Raw genomic sequence first — 15,918 nt, forward strand, 5'->3', positions numbered from 1 at the left:
AATATCCAGCGTGCTCAGGTCCCGGCCATAACGCACGACCTAGAGCAAATAGTCCGGTTCTTGACCCATCGCTGCAAGCATGTGCCATGACCGTTGTTAGCAACCGGAAACAGGCAGTGCTGCCCAGTGCCCCGCCGCACAATATGATGCCATGTCCTGCAGCCAGGCCGATTGCTTGACGGCAGATGCGCTCATCAGGGCTTGCAGACGTACTGTGGTCTGACAGGCGGACGAGCATGCTCTGGGGCTCAGCTGCACCTCTTCATCATGTCTGGGTCGGCGGGCCAAGCATCGCTAATTCCAAGGATCTGCAGGCAAGATGTGCCTTCGTCGCAAGGTGGATCGGACTCTAACCCCAGCCTTCTGCCAGGCCGTCCGTCCAGGGCGCACGACAAAGCCGCTAAGATCCCGTCCTGTGCCTTACCAACCCCTCCTCGTGCATTTGCGACGCAATCGTGAGTTCGTTCTAATCCCGCTCTCCTGCATCGACACCTGCTCCTCTGCCTTCATACCCGGGTCTTGCACAGTCTAGCTGCATCGCCACAAGAGCCGCATCCTGCCGCTCCTACTCAAGCCCTTGTGCGCATCGAGTCTTGCGTCAAAGAGGGGCCAATCTCCCCGCCACCTGAGGCATCCCATCCCGCGCCTTATCATACACCCAGCCCAAAGTCCGAGTATCCGTGGTTGCTCAACCCTCACCACTGGTACACCTTTGGGCGACACCAACTTGACGATTTTACGACGCAACGATCGAATTTAACACGACCTCGTAGATTTTGTTTGACCTTGCTCGCTGGGCGCTGACTCCGGATGTTGTTGCAACGCCGCCCTCTATTCGTCATCATATCGTTTCAGCCTTCCCACATCCGCTCCAGGAAGGGACCACCCGCAGTATCATACTGATTGCGCCGCTCGAGGCAACCCGCCTGGGACCTGCGCCTGCATTAACTCTCCAGTCTTACATCACCGGCGCTACCAAAGCGAGCTCCCTCGTGCAGGTTGTAAGCTATACGCGCTCGTCTCCGTAGACCTGCGCGGCTCACTCAGCACGACACGGAACAAGAGGTGGCTATCGTTAGACTGCTGGTCACCGCCTCTTCCAACATGTCTACTTTCCAAGCAGTCAACACCACATTGTCGGTCCCAGATGCGCCACAGGGCCGCCCGGGTGACGAGACGACGCCGACTACTCCTCGACCGAACAGCAGGTTCTTTGCCGAATCGAAAGCGACCGAAGAGATCCGTGCCGAAGACCCATCGGCTAAGACACCTACACGCAATACCTTTGCGGGTCTTGTTGGCCAGCGACCACTGCCCTCGTCGCCGTTTACCCCCGGCCGCGAGCTGAGCGAGACACCTTCAGCTTCGAATAAGAGCGAACAAAGTAGAGAGGACTCGCATAGGCCAACAACCTCGGGACAAGATGTGCATATGGGTGATGGGGATGATGACGAGAAAGACGGATCGGACAACGATAGCGTAACCAGCGATTCCAACCGGCCGTCTAAAAAGAAGAAAGGACAACGCTTCTTTTGTACCGACTTTCCGCCGTGCAATCTAAGCTTCACGAGAAGTGAGCATCTGGCACGACACATTCGGTACGTAGTTCACTATGCGGCACGCTACATTGCTAACACACTGCAGTAAGCATACTGGTGAAAGACCCTTCCAATGTCACTGTTCCCGGCGATTCTCGCGACTCGACAACCTCCGACAACATGCCCAAACAGTTCACGTCAACGAAGACATACCTTCAGAATCGCTAGCTGCAACGGGTACGAGGTTCCAAAGGCAGATCCGGACCGACAGAGTAAGACCACCTGGAAACCGATCTCGAGCGAACACACTAGGCAGCACAGGTGGCCATAGCAGAGGCCACAGCAGAAACCTCTCAGCTTCAAGCATAATCTCTACCGCTTCGACCATGAGCGCGGCACCTTCTCCCGACATTCGACGTAGGCCACCACCTTTGGCCATGGCTAGTGATGGTGGTGCTAGCGCGAGGGCTCGCCTGTCACTAAATACCATGAACGCGTATGACCCACCGATGATGGGCTCTCCTGGGCCTGTCGAGTATGACACGCAGTCCAACGCGCCTACAACGCCCACATCCGCTACCTTCTCGACAGTTACTGGCAGCCCCGCTCGCTACGGGTCCACTATACAGTCTCCGGTTTCGTCTTCGTCCAGACCAGTCTCATGGGCCGGACCACCCCTTCCAGGACGTCGAGAGTCCATCTCGTCCAGTGGTAACCCTTTCTCTGGTCCACCAGGACAGGGTCCTTCTACGTACATCACACCTCTGCAGTCAACTGCCGCACCCAGCTATTCAGCCCAAAGCAGCGCATATGCGAGCCCAACAGCATCTCAATTCTCAGAGGCGAGGAGAGATTCAAACGCAGATGCGGACTGGAGGCGACGTACGTGGCATCCAGGAACTTGGGGGCATACTGGGCCTCGCCCAGCGACCAGTGGGCTTGGTTATCACCAGACGCCAGACGCGGATCGGCCCACGTTTACTTCAATTCCGGCCGCTTCTCAAACTACCCGTCTTCCGGGAATTGAAAGCTTCGACCATGCACCCCCTCCGCTTCCTCGACGCCAGCCAAGTCCAATGCAAGTAGACGCCCCAGCTCGTCCACTGACATATCACGCGCCGATGGAGCACCCGCCTCCGCCTCATAGGGGTCACCACAAAAGAACTAGTATTTCTTGGGAAATTGACCGTCTGAACATTGCTGGCCCAAGTTCTCAGAGAGAACCACAATGGTCGCAACCATACCCTGGCAGTGCCGGACGAGCGAATGCTACACGCCCTACGACCGCTCATGGGTACTTTAGTCGGCAACCTTCTAACGTTCAGCCAATCCAGATCCCTTCCATCAACGCTTCGCCCAGGACTTCGCAAGAACAGCCTACGACGCCCCGAAAGAACAAGCGACAGGCGTGGTACAACGGACCTGTCAGTCAACCACAAAGAGCTATGCAGAGAACGTCCCCTGAAGATAGTAGCAGTAGTGAAGGCGTTCCCACTCCAGGGACGATTTGGGAACATCATCCGAACATCGTGGGCAGCAATGGATACGTGGAAACGCCAGTCGTCGAAGATTACAAGTCGCAAGCATCAATTATGGAAAGGCCGCATCCATTACAATCGCAACCACACCATTATCATAGCCACAGCCTCTCCAACTCGAGCTCAAGCTATCGACCGCAACGAGAACCCGAGCGGGGACCCGCGACGTTCGGTCAGCCCCTACCGCAGCAGGCAGCCAACAATGACATGCGTCGCTTGGAAGCGCTTGTTGCTGTCGCCACTGGCGAGCAAGCCGTGGAGAACCGCTCTTAAATTAGGTCAGCTGATTGCTTCCTCACCGCTTTTACATCACACATCGCCATCATCAATTCACGTCGAGTTTTTCAAAGCACACCCACGATGTCACGACCTCGAAGAACAATAACGAATCTCCTATGACTTACGCAATGATACACATGTCTGGTGTTTTACCTCCAGTTCCGCATGACAATCTCTCGGTCTTTTGCTTTGTTTCCCTTGCCTTCACTTCAGATATCGCCGACCAGGTGAGGGCTCTTGTTGTCGCTTTCCATATGATACCAATCGGAGCTTCTGCTCGAACTTCCTTGGGATACCCCGATCCGGCATATGTCATTTTCCCTTTGTTTTGCTTGCCTTTGTGCATATGACGTTTTTGCTTTCGTTTTAGGGATATACCAAATCGAACAGCGGGAGTCTGGAGTTTTTTGTCAGTATCAATTTCTTTTTCTACATGATGACTCTCTCTATTAGGATGTGCTGTCGTGCTGTTTTTGGCGGGACGGGTCACTGATGATGAACATTGGTAATGGGTAGAAGCTGGAAGGGTCAATAGTTGTCCTTGGACATTCTTAACATGCTTGTATATGCTTTCTCAGATGATTGTGGCCTCGTGTGCTTTCTTGTGACTTGCTCCGACAGATGCCTTGAGACAGGTGATGATTTATCATATAAGTCGCAAAGAGCACTTTGTTGCTGGTATCAACAACTAGGTCGGGAAGTACTACGTGGTTTGAGCAACGCTTGTACGCCTCCTTACCAAGGACAAAATGTTTAAAGAGAAGTTTGGCAACCCGAGGCGCTTGAGCGCGTTGCTGATCTTGAAGCTGATGCAGAAGTGGAAGGCGATGCCTTTGAGCGCACTGATGAGACCGCCGAGTGTATGGCAGATATTGATGATGGTAACAATGGTGGGGAGGCGGTTAAGCGCTCTGGTGACATTAAAGTTGGTGTTGCAGCTACTATAGATGCTGCGAGGGAAGTGGTTGAAATTGGCGGGACTGAAGCTGCGGCAGAGCTTGCAAATGACGGCGCATGTGATCCTGATGAACTTGCAGTACAGAGTTGGCGGATGCCTGGTTGATCGATCGGTCGTTTCGTGGTGGCATTGTTGAAAGTCTTGAGACTTAACAGCGAGAACGAAAGGCTGAGAGAGAGATTGAAACAAGGCTACAAGAGAGATATAGAAAGAAGACTGAGTGAGAGATTGTGTGCGCGTGAGAACAAAGATTAGGCGGGAGGTTGTAGAAGCTTGTGTGGTGAGGTTTATTAGTGGGACTTGTACTCGCATGCCAAAACGAGGCAGGAGCGACCCTGGTGCTACTCTCGAATATAGCAAGAGAACAAACTCTAGGTGCAGATTTAGCTAGTCCTGCAATCGATGGCGATAATAAGCGCAGCAACGTTGTTAGAAGAAGCCGACGTGGTTGCTTGTCTTGAGGGAGTAGTCTTGTAGAGAAACTCGCGGTCTCAAGGAAGGACTGGCCTTAGATGGGAGGTTCTAGGAGGCGATGATAGCAGATACGCCTGTGGGTGCTTATCAACTCAGTTGTAGTTGCATCGTCTCGCACAGTGCATTCTGTCCAACGTGGTGGGTTGCGGTGCATTGTTGTCGGGGCAACGATACAGGAGAGGACAAAGCGCGTTCTAGCGTATCATGCCACATGCAAACCCCGCGTACCCTGACTTGGTATACACATCCGCTTGCAGCAACACCGACAGCAGGCACTGTACCTGTATTTGATACCCTCCTTTTTCTTCTTCTTTCTTTGTGATACCCCCTACCCGGCGCCATGGGTTCCGACGACGTTACCGACTTCGAGGTGATAGAAGGCCAGAAGGAAAACATCCAGAGCATCCCTAGCGGCCGCTCCGCCAAAGCACTCGCGCAGCTATACACGCCACCGTTGACTTCCGGCGCTGGTCAGACGCTGTCCCCTTCGCAGATGCAAGATGCGAACAGCGCGGCCCGTCTCAAGTTCGAGAAGGAGCTCATGGCGATTGACGACTCGGACGACCCGTTAGATGTTTACGACCGCTATGTCAAATGGACACTCGACTCCTACCCCTCCGCACAGAACACACCCCAATCGCAACTCTGCCCACTGCTCGAGCGCGCGACCAAAGCCTTCCAATCCTCGCCGCAGTACAAGAACGACGCCCGCTACCTCAAGCTGTGGCTGCACTACATCCATCTCTTCTCAGATGCGCCGCGCGAGACATTCGCATACCTTGCGCGACACAACATCGGCGAGAACCTTGCGCTATTCTACGAAGAATTCGCCGCCTGGTTAGAAGGCGCGGGCCGCTTCACACAAGCAGAGGAGATATACAACCTGGGCATTGACCGCGAGGCCCGCCCAGTCGAGCGTCTGATTCGCAAATACGGAGAATTCCAGCATCGTCTCGAGAGCCGCCCGCAAGAGGTTCCCGAGCCTTCAAGCCCCGCACTCCCCGCCGTCCGTCCAGCCCTCGCCGCTAAGATGGACCCCTTCGCGCATGCATCACCGAGTGCGCCGAGCCCACAACCACAAAGTGCACCAAAACCTGCTGGAGGCGCTTCTCGCTCGGGGAAGGCTAAGCTTGCCATCTTTTCCGATGGCGACGATGCCGCGAGGCCCGGCTCGACTGGTAGCATGGAAGGATGGGATAGCATTGGATCGCTCGCAGACCGCAAGAAGGAGAACGCAACGGAAGCGCGCCCTTGGGCTGGTGAGACTCTGAAGGTCGGAAAGAAGAACACTGGCGTGCCAAAGATGTCAATCTTCAAGGATGAGGTGAGTTGATCTGCCTACATCAGCCCCTTCATATATTTACGATCACAGGACTAATTGGTGGGCGTTTGCCATACATGTATTCAGACCAAATCAAATCCCAATGACGAGAATGTCAGCCCCCATCCATTGCGTGAACATCAGCAAGCAGTAAATCCAAGAACAGGCAGGCTTGAGGTCGTCTTTGTAGATTTGGAGCAGGTGTACCCTAACCATGAAGATCCGATGTCAGAGGAATACTCATTTGAGGAACTTCGAGCTAAATACAGGGGATGGATGGACCACGATTGGGATGCTATCCGCCGCAAGGAACAGAAGCAGGCAAGGAAAGCAGCCGAGGAGGCAGAAGCTGCCGCAAGACCAAAGCCAAAGGCCGCGCCTCTAGCGCCCAAACAGGATTACGAGCAGCCTCCTAAGCCCAAAACCGTGCCTCTAAAAGGCAGCGTTGATGATGACATGAACAACGACGAAAACGCGCCGCCTTCACAAGCAGATGTAGACAAGGCACGGGCTGCTAAGAAGGCGAGACGAGAGGAGCGTGCCAACAGGACTAGGAAAATCAAGGTCATGGAAGTCAAAGAAGTTCGCGGAGAGACTCAGACAAGTGAGTGTTTGATTGTATATGAGACTGTCACGTACGTACTAACATGTCTTAGTCCAAGCCAACCTAGATTCTCCAGCGAAGCCCAAAATCCGGCGAAAGAAGACAGGCCCGGAGACCACAATGACCCTCCACACCAAGGAAGCAATGGACGAGATCTACGACATATTCAACGAACCACTCAAGAATGCCGACGAGAACACTTCCGAGAATCAGAGTGGTGATGAAAGCAGCGGTGACGATGAGGACGACTACACGAGTGGTGCCGAAAGTACGGCAACCGGTCGCATATCGGGCGCTACGAGCGAGTTTGGGGATGAGACAACAGCTGGCGATTTCACACTCGGCACCAGGGTGCTGGATGTTGACGCTGAGGACGAAAGCGATTCCGACGCTTCAGATACCAAGAGTGCTTCTGCGTGGTCTGACTTTACTGAGAGCAAGCACGTGCCCAAGGATGGTCAAGAGGATGAATCAGATGATGAGTCTGAGCAATCCGATCAGTCTCAGAACGATTCTTTTAACGAGGTAACACGCGCAGATGTCGACGTGGAACAACAGCAAGATTCTGACGTCGTCACTCCGACCTCGCCCTCAGCGCCCACATCGCTACCTACCCGCTTCGTTCCCGTTCCACCGGAAGACTACGTTCCAGCTATGCAGCCCTACCGAGACCCGGCCCAGGCTGCTAATAACCGTCTGCCGTTCATGACGCCTATCGTCGAGAAGACGGAATCATCCCTAGGCATCGCCACCGCTTATGCAAACAAGGACTACTTTACTCCTGCGACCAAGACACCATCACGATCGAAAGGTACCACTGATATCCTTGAAGATGACGACGACGATGATGATACTTGCGGTAGCGCCTTTTCAGATATCTTGAGTCAGGTTATTGATGGCTCAGGGAAAGTTGCGAAGCTCGCCCTAACAGAATCGAAACCAGTACCTAAAGAGCCCATCGCCGAACCGCAACGGAAGCCATTGGCTGCGAAAGAGGTTGTGCCAAAACCAGTAAAGCCGAATGGTCCAATTATTCAGGATGCACAGTGCAATCCGGTCGACGAGAACATCCGCAAGGTCATCCTACAAGAAATCCAGCCACCGCTCGATGTCTACGATGGCTACTACGCAGACACCGAAGAGAGCTACGGAAAAGGAGCCGACATTCGCAAGTATACCAAGGCTCTGAAATCGGGCAAGGGCGCGAACGACAAGACGGCCAACCTTGCAGTCTGTCCCACGTTGAAGTTTCCCACAACTCAGCGGACATACGCCGTCAAACGCGAGCTTGGGAAAGGTGCTTTCGCCCCAGTGTACCTGGTTGAAAGTCGAGACCCCGACGAGGACGACGATGAGAACAAACCTTCGCAGATGGGCAAGGGGGAGTTCGGTTTGAAGCGCAAGAATCTGGAAGCTATCAAGATGGAAGATCCACCAACTCCATGGGAATTTTTCATCATGCGACAAGCAAAGCGACGGCTAGGCGTATCTCGAGCGGCTGATTCGATTGTTCACGCGTACGAGATGCACGTCTTCAAAGACGAGTGCTATTTGGTAGAGGAATTCAGAGACCAGGGTACGCTGCTCGACCTTGTGAACCTCTCTCGCGGAGACAACGGCGTCATGGACGAACAGTTGGCCATGTTCTTTACCATCGAGTTGTTCCGCACAGTCGAAGCGCTACACTCCAAGGGTGTCATTCACGGCGATCTGAAAAGCGACAACATTCTCGTCCGGTTCGACGCGTTACAAAAAGATGAGCACTGGGATTCCGAATACAAGCGCGATGGACGTGACGGCTGGTCTGCCAAGGGTATCTCACTGATCGACTTTGGCCGTGGTATCGACATGAAGGCCTTCAAGCCAGATGTGCAGTTCATCGCCGACTGGCCCACTACCGAAGCCGACTGCGCCGAGATGCGCGAACTACGCCCGTGGACCTACCAGATCGACTACCACGGTCTCGCTGGAATTGTTCACAACCTATTATTTGGCAAGTACATATCCACGATCGCTGAGCGTGGCGCTACTCTTGGTGCCGGAGCGACGAAGACGTACAAGATCAAGGAAAGCTTGAAACGATATTGGCAGACTGATATCTGGCACTCATGCCTTGATTTACTGTTGAACCCACTCATGCACCTTGAGGGTGAAGAGGGGAACAAATTGCCGGTACTGAAGGGTATGAAAGAGGTGAGGGAGAAGATGGAAGAGTATCTTGAGAACAACTGTGAGAAGGGCGTTGGATTGAAGACTCTTATCAGGCGCATGGAGGATGCAGTGAAGAAGAGGTGATGGGGCTTGCCTTTGTGCTCATTTGTATGATGTTTGGAGTTTTGGGAGGTTGTTATTGTAGGGTTTGGATAGATGATACCACTGGGAATGACGAATGGATTTGGAATACCGGCTTGTACATTCACACTTTGCCGAGAGTGTCTGCAAAGGCCCTTCGCTGTTTCGTAACTCGCACTAACGGATATCCATAAGGTTATCAACCTCATCGAAGAAATTGAAATATTGGTGGTTCGGCTTGAGGGCATGCTGCTTGATGGCTCTTGCATTTTTATACTGCTCCCATAGTCGCCTCTAGCCACACGGTTCGTCGTTCTTTCCTCCCAACAGGCTCACTCACTTCGACACGTCCTTTGACAGGATCGTTCCTTCCGCCACGCACTGAGCTAGACGCATACGATAAGAAGCCAGCAATGCCACCTGAACTTCTACTCTTCATCCACCAACAATTTACACAAGACACTCCTAGCTTCCAGCAGCATACTTTGAGCCTTCCTACCACCTCTCACCTCCGCCTACTAACTCCGATTACCTGCTCGCCGTATCGTCAGCCTAGTATGTTTTCGGTTCACCACAAGGCCTCCTCCTTGCTCCACACGATGCTCGTCACCGGCATCATCCTGATCCCGACCGCCATCGCCACACCCGCCGCGGTGCAGGACCTTACCGATATGCGCAGTGTCGTCGATGCAGCAGCAAGTGCTATCGGAAATCCGAATAACCCCAATCGAGGCTTTGGCTTCAACCTCTTCGGCGGCAGCGGTCAGATGGGTACTGCCGACCTCGTCAACAACATCACCAACACTATCCTCCGAGCAAAGTACCAACTAGACACGAACAGGGTACGTGTCTTGACCGCTACCTCGAGCATTCTGATAACCAGCACTAACAAGCACCAACAACAGACATCATGGCTCCAGCCCAGCAACTCGACCCTCAACGGCACCTTACCCACCTCCAGTGTGCCCACACTCGCAACCCCCACGCTCCCCCTAACAGCCAGCCTCGCCCTGCCAACCAGCATCCCCACCACAACACCCACGCTCGACAACCTCACCATTGACCTCACGTCCCCCTACATGGCCTACGTCCAATCCATGCCCAACCTAGCCAACAGTCTCATAACCCTCGGCCGGTCCTACCACCGCGAAATGAACAGCCCCGTCAACGAAGCCGTCGCCGGTCTCCAGCAAAGCCTCACCACCTTCCAGACCGCACTGCTCGAAAGCGAGCTCATCAGCGCTCAGGCTGTTATACGCACCATACGTGCGAGTAGTAGTCTGGAGAGTGCCGCGACGGCTTGGAGTCGCTTTCTCAATCTACCCGGTGGTGGTGGTGATGACGACGATGATGGTAACGCGGGACCTGTCTCTCCGTCGTTGCCCGCCGTGCCGGGAGTGGGAGGTCGGCGTGTCTTGGGCAGGGCCGAGGCGAAGAGGCCGCCGCCGGGGAATGGCAGGTTCTATAGCCACCTGGAGCTGTGGAATCGGTCGGAGCCTAGGGCGAGAGTGTCGACGGAGGGCAAGTTCTCGCCGCATGATCTTGTTGTGCAGGCTGAGGAGAAGCGTGTGAGTACTACTGCTGCGGAGAAGGCGAGAGTGGGAAGGCCTTTTGTTGTTTGAGTTGTCGAGCCTTTTTCCTGTACTGTCCTACTTTTCTCAATGCATCGTAATATGAACAGGCTCTTTCTTCCAAAGCACCATCATACATGTTAGATTCGTCCAACGTTCTGACCTCTCCATTCTCACCACATAAAGCACATACCCAGATTGCAGCATCTCGAAAAAAAGTATGCTTCGATAACAATAAAGCTAAGCTAAGAGTTGTGGCGGGGGATATCTTCGAAAGCCAGTATGCAACGCAGAGACGAGACCAAAACAAACAGCGAACAACAACAACGAGATTGAAAACCAAAAGAAGAGCCAAGCTAAAGCGCCATTCCAGCGCTCAAACAAAGATCCATAACCTCATGACTTGACTGTGCCTTGTGACTAGAGGAAAAGCCGCCGAAAACACCAGTCTCCTTCCTTCATCCCATCGCTCGTTTCTTGCTTTCTTTCCAAAGAGGACACTCATGCCTCTTCCCTCTTCGCTTTCTTGAGTCATGATAATATGTATGGATTCATACCCGACCAGACCGGACCTATTTCCACAGGTCGCCAGGTACAAAACGCTTGAGGAAACAAAGAACATCTCCGTCTCATTACAGATCCCTTTGCATTGAAATGAAAAGAAGCATATTCACATACAAGTAGGCAGGCTTGCGCTCTCTGTTTTAGACCAAAACCCATTCACTGCCTCTCTTGATGAATTTATCCAACATCATGGTGACGTCGGTGAGGACGAAGCGGCAGATGTAGAAGCCGAAGAACTCTGCGGCGTGGCGTGTTGATAGCTCGAGACCGACGTGGGTGGGGGAGGAATGCTTGAGACCTGGGTCTTCGACTTGGCGGGCGATTTGGTCTATAGCGTTATTAGTTAATCCAGGTTTATGATGAGAGATGATGTAGAAAAAGACATACCCAATATTTGGACCGCATCGAATAGCCTTGCCAAAGAACCCATGTACCCTGCATTGGGCCCCTCAAACACAACACCGGAAATGTCTCGCTTTGCGAAGCGGATGCTGGGGAGGTTGGTCATGGGAAGGGTGGACATGATCAGAGTGTCCTTGGGCACTTCTGCACTCTTGGCACCACCAGCCATGCCCGCGAGGTTGACGCCCGAGTTCTTTGATCGGAGTTTCCGCCAGGAAGCAAGGTATGATTTGCCCTGGGCAACAGCACCCTTGTGTTGGTGGTCCACGGAGCCATGCCTGCCGGAGGCGTCTGTTGACGATGCACCTTCGCCGACGGTGGTCGCATCCCTGAACAGTGCGGTTACGGACTGCACACCGACTTCGTTGCCTAGTTTCTTTGCTAGCTGGGCTTGCACCTGGTCGAGCACTAGTTCCAAAGACTGCATCTCTTCTAGGACAGCATCCGCGTCATTTGTATCCACAGACGCTAGCTTTTGAAGCGCTGCTGTGAGCATGTCGCAGTTGGCGATCTTGTCCTCGATGTTCTTTAGCTTGACACCCTTTACTCGCCAGACATCGCGGGGAATAAAGAGCTTAGTTGAGAGATAGCCACCGCGGGGATGCGCGATAGTCTGGTAGAAGCATCGCATTAACCAGAACGGTCTCAGGAGGTACGAATCCGGACATGGCTCCAGAGGGATCGGGGCGTTCGTGATGGCTGGGCTTGGCGAACCGGGCGAGAACGGTGAGTGGATATCACTCTCGAACAAGTGCATCCCTCCACTCGGTAGACCGTCAACGTTGAATGTGGGGACGCTGGGCGTTGGCATTGCCAGGCTGACATTGCTGGGTTTCCTGCCTGTAATGGAAAAGTTCGTGCTTAGTGGCGTTCCTATAGATGCATCTGAGCCATCTGGGCTGGATATTGACAAGTTGCGCTGTTTCAGGCTGAGGGAGGACTTGTTCTTCCTGATTCCCATCGCTGAGGTTTTCCCGGTCTTTGGCGAACCTGGTACAAGACCAGCCTCGTTAGAAACAGCATGGCCGAGGGCGGGCGTCGCGGGTGAAACCGTGGCAGCAGTTTCGGCGGGACTGTAGAGGGTGGGCTGAGGTGATGGAGCTCGAAGACCAGATTGTTGGGACGCTTGCGGCAGCGCGGGAAGCTTGAACGCGGAGTCTAGGGTAGGCTTGGTGGTGCTGAATGTTGGTGCCGCCGACTTGGGTTGGACGGGGAGGTCGGTAGGCGCATCCTTAGCTGGCACCGGAGGCTTCTCCGTGTGAGGTGCAGGCGGGACAGGCGGTACAGAAGTCTCTATTTTCAAAGACTTTGCATTTTGTCCCGATAACCTTCGACTTCGTACTGAGGCTGCGTCCTTGGTTGCAGTAGTGGGCCGTGGTGTGGTTTCTGCGGTGTCGATCGTTTGCGGTGCTTGTGACTCGGGAACCGTAGGCAAGGCAGGCAGAGCGCCAGATGGAGCAGGCACCGCGGGCGGGGAATGAGCGGGTGGTTGCTTGGATGTCGGGTGCATCAATTCTGCAACGGTCGAGAGTGACGTACCACCCGTCGTTCTGTGTGACGACACGGAGCTGTTGTACGCGCTTCCAGAAAAGCCACTCGAGTCTGACTGCCGCGGTAACGAAGACTTTGTCTGCAGATCGAAATCAAACCCATCCAGCATGTACTCTCGCGTCATCTCGTCTAGTAGCCGCTCTTCCTCTTCCGCCTCGTCGTTGAACCTGATCTCAGCGCTTTCGCGCACATGCGGAAGGCCCTCGCCCCGAAGCTGCGTCTCTTTGTAACGATACTTGGCTGCGGCAATGGCCTCTTCGCGTTCCGCCTCCCGCACGCGCTCCTTGGCCAGTTCCACGTTACGCAACTTAGTCGCTATTAAATCGCCGGGTGTAGAAATGTCGTCATCATAAGGTTCATATCCATCGTCGTACGCAGCTTCGACGGCTGCATCAAGCGCCGCATCGAATTCTGCCTCGGTTCCTCCACTGTTGTTTCGTATATGTTTTCGGCGCACTCCTCCAGGAGACATGGAATGGACCGAGGAAGAGCATGAGGATCCACCAGACTCATCAATAGTGTCAAGCCATGATGTTGACTCGTTGCTATGTACTCGCTGGTGATTTGATTTGACGGGCTGCTGCGGTCGTAATAACCGGCCATACTCCTCGGGCTCGGACTCCTTACCGCTGAGGAGAGGAGATTTGGACCGCTTGGGGGAGAGCGGTGGGGGCATATATACGCGGTCCATCATCGATTCGGCAACCGATGATCGGACAGATGTGGTAGAAGGTGCGATTCGCCCAGGTGGGGGCTGTAGGTTGAATTGCGGGTTCTGCATGCCTCTTTGCACATCGCGGATGGCGGTGGAAATGACCGACTCACGAGGACCGTCGGAGCCCTTGCGGAGAGGCAGCTGCTGGTTGGGCGGCGGTGTAGGCTCGCCGGCTGGAGGGGTATCATATATAGAACGGTCGTTAACTATGCGAGATACTGTGGCAGTTTCAATCACTGCAGGTGGTTCGTCGTCGTCAAGGAGCAGCATTGAGCGGTGTTCGTCCAGCGATTCCCCGCTCATGGGGCGTGCTGGTAGTGATTTGCCGCTATGGTTAGTGTAGCCGGGATCTAGCCGTCGCAGCTCTTCTATGCGGTTGGTGTATGTTACTCGCTACTGGAGTTAGTAGTGAATGGTTACAGATAATGTATGCAGTGACTTACAATGGCGTCCAGCTTCCGCCTGTCCTCTTCCTGCGAGCTGCGAATCATGACCTGCTGGAGGAGCTTGCAGGCATCCTCGTACGCCTCCATGGCGCCCTCGAAGTTTTGCGCATTGTCGAGCAGGACAGCGGTGTTCGCCTTTTGCAGGGCACGCGACAGCATCGTCTTCTTGTCCTTCTCTCTGCGCTCGCGTGTGCGGGGAGGCGTGCCCTGGTAGCTGTCGTCTAGCCTAGCGCTGGCGTTGCTCTCGTTGCGATGGTGATCCCTGCTGGGGCTGCGGACATGGGCTCTGCTCCCGGACCTGAACTGTTCTCTGCTCTGGCTCCTGGAGTGGTCCCGCGAGGCGGCTGGTCTGTGGCCCGCACTGGGTGGGGGCTTTTGGACGGGATCCCTAGGTGCTGCAACGGAGGGTCTGCGTGCTGTAGAGGGCCGAGCTGCGCCCGAAGTGGAGTCGTGCCTTGGGTCAGCCTCCTGAAGGACCGCAGGCGACCCGAGGGGCGACTTGCCCAGCACCTTTTCGGCCTTGGTGGTGCGAGACGGGGGCCTCTGGGAGGGCGGCGGCTGCGTGGGTTTCGAGTTGAAGTAGTCGCGCTGCTGGAGGCCGGAGAGCAGGTTCGGGGTAAAGAGGCTAGAGGCCGAGGGCGAGTTGTTGGTGGTCGAGGTGCTCGTGGGGGTGTTGGGGTCGTAGACGGTCGAGGGCAGCAAGATCGGGGGCAGCTGGGGCACCTTTGGGGCGGCTGTCACCGCGGATGGGGGGTCGTATGCGGGCGAGCGTGGGCGGTGTCGGCGGGGGCTCGCGGTGGGCGAGCGAGGGGCAGAATTGGCGATGCGAGCGGGGGATTCGGGGCCATTGGCGGCAGTGGCAGGCGCGGCGGTGTTGGGCGTGGTGATGCTCAGCTTGCGCGAGAAACTCGGGTGGTGCTGGTGGTGCGGGTGGTCGCTCCTGCCGGCCTGGGTGCCCGGAGCCTGGGACCAGCGGTTGAGGTTGGCAGAGGCGGTGGCGGCGGCGGCAATGGCCTCTGCAGCGCCGTTGGCAGCGCTCGAGCGGCGTCGTGAGGTCGTGGCCGGGGGCGGCGTGGCCTGGATATTCATGTTGTCGGCGTCGACGTCCACGGGTGTCGAGGCAGGGAAGCGTGTCTCAGGCCAAGCCAGCGGTTAATGCACGGCGCATGCAGGCATGGTTGCCACAAGCAGGAATGCGCTCAGGCGGGCGGCGGAGGTGCTTGGAGGCGGTGCGGCGGGCGGCGTGCTCGCGAGCGGTGGTGCAATGTGCTGTGTATCTCGAATATGTCGTACGCAGCGACGAGCAGCCGCCTGTGGAGAGCACAGTGCCGCCAAGTCGCAACCCGCAAAGCCACCCAGGGGTCTTCCAAACCCGGCTTAGCCCAGAGGGTCTCTACCCCTGTCCAGCCCGGCCGACCCGGCTGCCTCTCTCTATCGTGCTAGCCAGTGCCCGGACGAACACCAACTGAGCCCACGACACGCTGCACGCAAATCCCTCGGCCTAGTCCCTCTGCTTTAGGGGCTCTACACGTCCCGCCTCGCCATCAGGTCTCCAGTGGGCGGCCTCGTTGGGCGGCCTGAAGATTCCATTGCCTACTACCCTCCCAGACAGTACGTTTCAGATGGTCTTCCCAATTGGACCCTGGCCTCTGCTGCAGGAACAGA

General features: G+C 55.2%; 4 protein-coding genes across 4 annotated transcripts; 3 read left to right on the forward strand and 1 right to left on the reverse strand.

Annotated features, from left to right (window-relative positions):
• Positions 1-1,104: 1,104 nt before the first annotated feature.
• J4E92_003867 (uncharacterized protein) lies at positions 1,105-1,959 on the forward strand (the record flags this gene model as incomplete). Its single annotated transcript, XM_051495260.1, has 3 exons — positions 1,105-1,598; positions 1,645-1,810; positions 1,873-1,959. 3 exons carry the CDS (start codon positions 1,105-1,107, stop codon positions 1,957-1,959), a joined length of 747 nt encoding a protein of 248 aa, XP_051354279.1.
• Positions 1,960-5,127: 3,168 nt separating this feature from the next.
• J4E92_003868 (uncharacterized protein) lies at positions 5,128-9,007 on the forward strand (the record flags this gene model as incomplete). The annotated part of the gene is made up of 3 exons (XM_051495261.1): positions 5,128-6,111; positions 6,196-6,712; positions 6,765-9,007. The coding sequence occupies 3 exons, from the start codon at positions 5,128-5,130 to the stop codon at positions 9,005-9,007; spliced, it is 3,744 nt and encodes a 1,247-aa protein (XP_051354280.1).
• A 596-nt stretch (positions 9,008-9,603) lies between these two features.
• Positions 9,604-10,626, forward strand: J4E92_003869 (uncharacterized protein; the record flags this gene model as incomplete). The annotated part of the gene is made up of 1 exon (XM_051495262.1): positions 9,604-10,626. One exon carries the CDS (start codon positions 9,604-9,606, stop codon positions 10,624-10,626), a length of 1,023 nt encoding a protein of 340 aa, XP_051354281.1.
• A 653-nt stretch (positions 10,627-11,279) lies between these two features.
• On the reverse strand, positions 11,280-15,342 carry J4E92_003870 (uncharacterized protein; the record flags this gene model as incomplete). Its single annotated transcript, XM_051495263.1, has 3 exons — positions 11,280-11,467; positions 11,527-14,200; positions 14,251-15,342. 3 exons carry the CDS (start codon positions 15,340-15,342, stop codon positions 11,280-11,282), a joined length of 3,954 nt encoding a protein of 1,317 aa, XP_051354282.1.
• Positions 15,343-15,918: the final 576 nt, after the last annotated feature.

Source organism: Alternaria infectoria (assembly GCF_024043175.1).
Source record: "Alternaria infectoria strain BMP 0036 chromosome Unknown scaffold_5, whole genome shotgun sequence".
NCBI classification, from domain to species: domain Eukaryota; kingdom Fungi; phylum Ascomycota; class Dothideomycetes; order Pleosporales; family Pleosporaceae; genus Alternaria; species Alternaria infectoria.